We start from the raw sequence: 7,875 nt of genomic DNA, 5'->3' as shown, positions 1-7,875 counted from the left end.
CCCNNGCGCCCTCCGCTGATAAGTGATGGAGAGGTCGGAGACAACGAATGACACGCGGTGCCGCACCATCATGGTGCCAATACCGAGGAACGATAGCTGATGCCACCGAGCCAACTCGCAGAGTTCAAGGTACTTGGAGTTGTTGACGTGGCCGTACTGGTCTATCATACGCAAGCCGCAGTACATGGGAACAACCATGGGCTGGGCGATAAACTGAACAAACGCACGGTCAAATGGCAGCTGGCGAAGCCACGGCCAAACAAACCGAGGCGGAGGCGGCCGTGGTGTCTGCTGAAGCGCCGCCGTCCTTGCCGCGGCCGCACGAATTACCCTGACCGGCACCACCGATGCTTCCGCACAGCTGGCAGGGATGGGCAAGGCACCGCTTATCATCTTGCTCACCCGCGCACGGTCGCGAAGGCCACGCCACAAGAAGCGCTGGCAGCGAAGAAAGTGTAGAAGTACCATTTTTGCACGTTGTGGGGGGCAGATGCAAAGGGAGACAAGCAAATTACAAAGAACGCAATATATCAGCGTCAAGTCTCACCTCGTTTGCCTCGCTTATCACCTGCTATGAGAGCGAATACACGTGTGTGTGTGTGTGTGTGTGTGTGTGTGTGTGTGTGTGTGCATGAGCAGGTAGACAATCACAATGGAGGGAGACAGAGAAGGTAATTTTATTCAGCTGAAGGGTTCCATCCCATCTTTCGAGCCTATGATGAGGCGATGTCACAAGCGTGTTGGGCGTCACCAGGTAGGGGAAATTGACGTCTGTATTCCGCTCTAATGGAAATCCGTATTATCTCCATTGATGATGCTTGCGAAAGTCCAGCGTCTGTTCCCTCCTTACCCATCATGTCTCACCCGGTGCCTGCCATGATGGGGAGAGGTCTGACTTGAGTTCGCAGACAAGGAAGTAAAAGCCAGCCAACTTTCTACCCAGCATAAGAGAGGGAGGAAAGAGAGGAGGGGGAGGGGGCGGTGTGGCACCAGATGAGGACGAGGTCAAGAGCGCGTCGGCACACGTCTTCTCGCAGACACACACACACAGTGAAGCACAATACGCTCATTGTTGTTGTTGGGGGCTCTCGTCCATCCAGCCAGTCAGTCGGCGGGCCTCACAGTTGACGCCTCTGTCCCTCTACGTTGGTGTTACTCTCTCTCTCCAGCCTCACTGTTGTACCAGTATGCGTGTATAAGTGCATGCATGCCTGTGTAGATCAGAGCCTGGCTAGTCACCATGGTGCACCGCAACGATAAGCGGCAAGGTCAACCAAGTTGAGAGAAAAAGAGATAGCGGTGGTCAAGCTAGGAGAGTAGAGAAACACCATGAAAGAGACGCGAGCCATCTGCCTCCCCCAAGGCCCGCCTGCATCCTACTTAGCGGCTGCTGAAGTGGGGAGAAGCAGAAAAGCAACGAATCTGTGCGAATTAAGGAAAGACAGAGGAGGAGGAGGGGGGCCATCGAAGACGAAAACGCGCATTTATGCCAACAAATGTCCTCGCGCGCGCGCGCCCTCGTCGGCTGGGGAAAAAATAATCCCCACGCGTCTGTGGGCCGCCGCTCTTCTCTAGAGACGTCGGCGCGCCACCTCTGGCGCCTTTTCTCTCTCTTTCTCCCCTCCCCTCCTCCCCCCCACCGTCTCATCCTTGTTTCGGTCAATCCTTTGGCTCCTGCAGGGCCCAGTCGATCAAAGTTGTGGCGACCACCAAATACAGAAGAGAAAGCATAGATCCTCCAGCGCCTCACGTATCGCCCCTCCCTCCCTCCCTCCCACAGGTCGATAAGGCCAACGCAGCTACCACACACACACACACACACACACACACACACACACAACTTGAAGCTCAAATATGCACCCTTAAAGCAAATATTAGGCGCATAAACAAAAGGAGAGAAAAGAGAGAAAGCGAGCGAAAGCCTCTCCGCTCCAGATCAGCTTCCCCTCTTGCCCTTAGCCTTCAATTTGCCAGCGTCAGCGGCGCCAGAAACGGTCCCCCTCTTAACCTCTGCGCCAACACCGCTATCCATGACACGCTTGATGATCTCGCCGAGCCAGAAGTACTGTAGCAGTTGCACGATGGACAGCGCAGCAACAGCGATACCCGCCGCCACCTCATTGTGCAGCTTCGGCGTGTACCCAGACTTTCCACCATGGAGGATATCGGACCGCCACGTGCTCAGTACGTTGTAAAGCCAACTGCCGGTGATGTAGGTGCCGCCAATTACGCGAATAAGAGTGTAAAGGCCTCCAAAGATGTACTCGCACACGGTGGCGCGCTTGTCGAGGGTTTGGATGAGTGACCACTGCGACCGCCTATCAGCGATGCTTGACAAAGTGCGCAGCAGCACAGAAGCGTGCAGGAAACCGTTGCAAAGCTCAAAACAGCCGGTGTAGTACCCCGCGTAGCTTTCAGAGAACGGAAAGAGGAGGATGTAGGACCCAACGAAGCTGCAGAGGCCGTGTATCTTCCAGACCCAGGCCCAGTTAAAGTAGAAGCACACAACGATATCCCACAGGAAGTAGGCAGAAATGGTCACCCTGTTGAACCGATAGTACGGCACCGTTGCGTACAGGTTGCTCGGTACCACACAGCCGTGCTTGATGAAGTTGGAGAGGAATAGAACGGCAGACACGGACATGAGGCAGCCGTTGATGATGCTGCAGCACCGCACAATCATGTCATCCTGTTGCACCGCCGTCAGTCGCTTCCAGTTGGGCATACGCGACGGTAGTACTCGCATGAAGACGTACTGCAGCAAGAACCAGAAGCACACCATTGGGCCGAAGATTACAGCTTCGCGGGCCATGGGTGACACCCAGGTGTCATACGCGGATGCAAACCCCATTACTGCACTGTAGCTGTCTCGTTCTTCTCTTTAAGCGAGCGCGATTATGAGTGAGTGCAAGTCGCAAACACAGCGCACCGCCTCTACTAGGTGGCACTGTTTGTCGGCTATATAATGTAGAGACTCCTTGAAATCTCAGGCAGCCACAGAGAGAGAGAGAGATGCAGACGAAAACTTGCGCTCTCGATATTGATCACCCTGCCTGACACTCTCGCCTTGACCCCTCTTTTCGTTTCCGGCAAGCTCAAAGTGTCCAGGAGGCACCTAGCGTGGGGTCGGCGAGAAACTCCGAGAGGAGAGGCCAAAGAGGTAGTGATGGCGACGTGCGCTGGCACGTCGTGCTTCGGTGTAGCGCCGGGTAGGCGTATCGGTGGTGTGAATTGGAACTGTTTTAGTGCGCGTTACTTTGCATGTGTCGAGTGGCGCGTACCTCGAAACACATACGTACACACCAGATATGTATGTAAGCACCTCCTTTCCGGCGTCAGCTTAAGAAATAGAGAGGAGAGAGAAAGAGAGAAAGGGAAGGAAGGGGAGAGGGAGTGAGTTGCAGCGACGCCCTGAGCGAGTCGGCGTATTCGGCCCAGTGGATCCGACCGCTGGGCGGTGTGTGCGCGACTGGGCCGCTTACACCGAGGCCACACCGGCAAGTGTAGAGCGCACCTCTTACACAAGCCCATCGATGCGCGTGTAAGCTGTGTTTCCTCACGGGCGAGAGTGCAGAGCCGCCCCCGCCCTTCCAGCTTCCCCTCCCACCGGGTGGGGCACGAAGGAGGCCGGATGGGTGGGACCGACTCTGAAGTCACGGACCGCAGAAAGGATGGGAGAGAAGGGGCCAGAAGACCGCTGTGGCGCGCTCTCAAATCAAGCGGAAACTACAAAGCAGCGCTGGCAGGCAGTGCAACGATGGCGCTTGCGCTGAGGAGAGAAGGGGGAGCTCGGTCGCCCCCGGTCGTGCCGCACCGCCGTGTCGCCAGGAAGGGCCTCAACGCTGCGAGCAGGCAACGGAAGGACACAACACGCTGTTGAAGGAGCCAGCACCTTCCCGCTTGCCGGCTTAGGGGGAGCGAAAGGGGTAAGGAAGTGGGAGAACGAGGGCCACTCGCCGGCATTCACGGTGTCCAAGGCGTGCTTTCACCATAGCCTATGCGTATGGATGCCGCTATGCAGAAATGCTCGCCATCAACGTCGATGGGCTGATTTGTGTAAGGAGGTGAGCAAGAGGAACCACCACAAAGTAGATCAGAGAGAAGGAAGGGGGTGAATAAATGCGTAAGGGAGACAGGTGAGAGCACGAATAGGGCGTCCACACCACTCCAAAGCGTTGAAGTTGCAGCACCGAGAGGAAGAAGGGCTTTTGACCGAAAAAACACACGCGTGCATGCGTGTATTGAGATGCAGAAGAAAAGACGCAGATAATGTGCCAACAACAGCGCAAACCGCTGTGGTTTGAGCACGCAGGGCGAGCACACAAGCACATGCCGGTTGGCTGAATGGTTGAATGTAATGTATGTGTCTGCATGTAAAGGTGTATTGACGTTCATTTCTATGTCCGTGTGTGTGCCCCTCCGAGCGTGCGGTAGGTAGCGCATGGGCTCTTTCGCCTCTCAGAGAGGCACGTGTACGTCAGCTGAAATGCATAGCCGACACACAAACAGGAGCTGTTGTAGGGCGCTGGCTCTAGTTACTGTTAGAAGAGAGAAGGCATAAGAAACACAAGGGGAAAGAGAGGGAGAGGGACAGGTTCGCCCAGAAGCGCTGGACAGGGGGTGAGAGGCGGGACAAGTGGGGAATGTGGGCAGCAGCAGCAGCAGTGGAGTTCTGTGTAAATGCGCAAATGCAATCAACCCCAGAACAGACACACTCATAGAGAGAGAGGTGGGGCAGTCGGCCATAAAAGACTCGGCAGTAAAGAAGAAGAAGTGACACTGCACGCACAACGTGGTGGCAACAGTGGAACAGAGTAAAGTGGAGGGCCCACTTCATCCACTGAAGCGCCTATGCGTGTTTTTGATCTCGTCTTCTCTTCGTCCACAGGGAAGAATGAGAAAGAGAAGGAGGAGAACTACCACGCTCTCGCAATCGTGTACGCCACACCATCCCAACCACACCACCGATAAGCACACACACACACACACGCACCGCTGTGTCTCACGCTGCCTCCCTCTTCGCTCTCTTCCTCCAGTGATACGTAATCCCACAACCAGTGAAAATGGAGACAACAGAAGGAGTGCACCCACCCGTAGCTCTCGACATTCCGCAAAGGAGTAAAAAAAGAGGCGCGCAGGCGTGTTGTACACGTCGACTTCGTCATACGAGCACCGCTATCTTACCGCCATGCCCAACCACGCAGAGAAAGGGATGGAAAGAGGGAAGAGGTGGAGAGTCAGACGAAGAGAGAAAAAAAAAAAAAGCAGCAAGCAAATCAGAGTGTGACGTAAGGCGTGCTTTCCGAAATGGCAGCCCACCTTCATCTTGCGCCCTGCACTCACTCCTACACATGCGCCTTCACCTCTATTTATTTATTTATTTATTTTTTTTTTTTTTACTGAAGCGTGGCAAATTACAACGAGAGCAGGCGCATACATTCCCATGCACGCATGCCTGTAACTCTTCGGGCGTTGGGTCCCGTAGCAACGCCTTTTGTTTTTTTGTTTTCTCGGCGCCCCTTATGTTTAGTGATTGCACAGCTTCGACCCGACCTGCAGCAGAAAGTGTGCTGCCCATGTATGCACACGCACACACTTAAACGTGCGCAGACACAGGGTGCGAAGCGGGTCCCCTCATATGGCGTCAAGCGCCCTGATACCTCCTGATGCCTTGCGAGCACCGATAATGCGGCAAGCAGCGACACGAACAAAGAACGGGAAAGAGAGAGAGAGAGAGAAGGGGGTTACTGGAGAGACGACAGCGCGCACATGACCGCACGTAGCAGCCACCGCCCTCCGCACTCTTTCTCTCTCTCTCTTTGAACATTCTTCTCAGATCCCCGTCCTCCCTCCCTTACGCCTCTTGCTCCTGCTGCTGCTGCTGATGATGAGCGAGGGTGTTGAAGTTTGTCCAGTACTTGTGCATCTCGAGCGCCACCACGCAGCTGTCCCGGACGATCGGCTCGTGGTGGGTTGCGTAGCTCTCCAACACTGGCAGCGTCGCTGGATCGGCGATCGCGCCGAGCGCCTCCGCGGCCTCGTGCCGCACCATCGCTGCCTCCTCCTCGTCCTTGAGGGCTGCAATCAGAGCTGGCTGGCTGCTCGGATGTTCGAGCTGTCCGAGGACAAAAGCCACCTCGTGCCGGAACAGTGGTGAAACAGTATCCTCGCGAAGACCGCGACAGAGCGCGGCGACCGCCGCCTCCGTCGCCAAGTTGCGCAAGGTGAACATGGCCATGTAGCGGCGGAACAACCGTGTGCGCCCTGACGTATCCAGCAGCACCGCCTCTAGCTCCTCTACTGTCTGCGGCACCGGCTCGTCAGTGCTGGAGTCCAGCGCGCTAAACGCCGGCGACGGATCCACAGATACGAATTCGCACCCGCTCGGAGGGGCCACAGCAGCGCTACCCTTCGCTTCTTTCCGCTCGATTCGGGCCAGTGCGAGCTCGCAGGTCTCACGAATCGGCGCCTCTGGCTCTGTGGTGGGGTCGCTGTGCGCCTCGAGCACCTGCAGCGCGAGCGACGAGCCGATGGCGCCGAGCGCCTCAGCCGCCTCATGCCGCGTCACGACATCGTAGCTAACAGTGCGCAGAATGCGCTCCAGCTCTGGCACGGCCTCCTCTAGGCCGCTCTGGCCAGCGTTGTAGGCTAGTTCGTGCTGCAGCAAGACTGAGTCGGTGGTGTCTATCGCCTCCAGGATTACTGTTACACCAGCTACGGTCTTGAGACAATTTTCCTTGAGCCGGTAAAGCTCTCGCATGCGGCTGTCCAGTGGTTCCTGTGGGTCCAGAAGCTTCGCGTAGTCCTTGCGAAGCTCCTCTACGCTTCGGCTGGTAGAATCAGGCATGATGGGTGTCTGCGCTCTCTTATCAGTTGCATTCGTTTGGCTAATTACGCTCCTCAGCACTCGCTATCCTAGGTGCTCGCCCGCTCCTTCAGAGAGTGCAGAAGAGGACGTGATTGCCTGTGGGTGTGCGTGTGCGGGTGTGTTCTCTGTAGCGGCGTATGGCGTGGTGCTCAGCGCCGGTGAAACGCTGAGTAGCCACGTACAGAATCCTGTGCACTGGAGAGTAGGCAAGGGAGTGTCCGCAGATAACAACAACAACAACAACATCCGGGGAAGAAGGTGGCGCAAAGCAGAGAAACATTTTAATCAGCGAGAAGGGGCATCTTCTCCTACATGGAGATGGTGTGTTGGTGTTTTGGGTGTCTGCCGCCGTGCCGCTTCACCGCGTTGTGTGTGGGGGGGGGGGGGGGGGGGGGGGGGTGTAAAACGTGAATGACGGGTGACTATGTTGTGCCTCTGGCCAAGTCCTCCGCGGACGCGGCGTGGTGGCAAGGGGGACTGGGTCAGAGGACAGGGCAGGAGAAGAGACGAGGAGGAGGGCGATGGCAGAGAAAACACACGCCCGCAAGAAGAAGGCGCACAAAGACACGCACGCACAAGCCTCGCCGTTGCCTCTTCTGCGCCTTCCCATGTCTCCCCTTGTCTCGCTCCCCCTCTCGCCTTCCCACTTGTGTCGTCTTCACTTCCACTGAGCCAGTGAACACGCAGGCATCATTACACGTCATCGCTCTGCTGGGCCTACTGAACGGGGAAAAAACACACGCGCACAGACGCAGAAAGATCGCCACAACCGTGTGGATACTCGCGCACACACGCATATACACCGCAGCGTCCACCCCGTTGCATGCACGGGAGAGCGGAGCGAGTCAACTCTGCCAAGCGTACGCTGCACTCTTGCACATAACGAGAAATAGGGGCATGAGCCATGCCACTTCTAGTCACCAACATTACGCGACCAAGCATTTACAGCTGTCGATGTTACTACTGTCGCTGAGTCAACCACCGTCTCCAATCTCATCACCAACAAC

At 56.3% G+C, this 7,875-nt stretch overlaps 3 protein-coding genes across 3 annotated transcripts; all 3 read right to left on the bottom strand.

The window, feature by feature from the left end:
- Window positions 1-6: 6 nt before the first annotated feature.
- On the bottom strand, window positions 7-468 carry LBRM_26_1860 (conserved hypothetical protein; the record flags this gene model as incomplete). Its single annotated transcript, XM_001562366.2, has 1 exon — window positions 7-468. A coding segment is annotated over one exon (462 nt), but the record flags the coding sequence as incomplete, so codon positions are not given.
- A 1,468-nt stretch (window positions 469-1,936) lies between these two features.
- LBRM_26_1850 (conserved hypothetical protein) lies at window positions 1,937-2,851 on the bottom strand (the record flags this gene model as incomplete). The annotated part of the gene is made up of 1 exon (XM_001562365.1): window positions 1,937-2,851. One exon carries the CDS (start codon window positions 2,849-2,851, stop codon window positions 1,937-1,939), a length of 915 nt encoding a protein of 304 aa, XP_001562415.1.
- A 3,003-nt stretch (window positions 2,852-5,854) lies between these two features.
- LBRM_26_1840 (conserved hypothetical protein) lies at window positions 5,855-6,847 on the bottom strand (the record flags this gene model as incomplete). Its single annotated transcript, XM_001562364.2, has 1 exon — window positions 5,855-6,847. One exon carries the CDS (start codon window positions 6,845-6,847, stop codon window positions 5,855-5,857), a length of 993 nt encoding a protein of 330 aa, XP_001562414.1.
- Window positions 6,848-7,875: the final 1,028 nt, after the last annotated feature.

This window comes from Leishmania braziliensis, chromosome 26 (genome assembly GCF_000002845.2).
Source record: "Leishmania braziliensis MHOM/BR/75/M2904 complete genome, chromosome 26".
Taxonomy (NCBI): Eukaryota; Euglenozoa; class Kinetoplastea; order Trypanosomatida; family Trypanosomatidae; genus Leishmania; species Leishmania braziliensis.
This window is presented reverse-complemented; position numbering and strand designations above follow the sequence as displayed.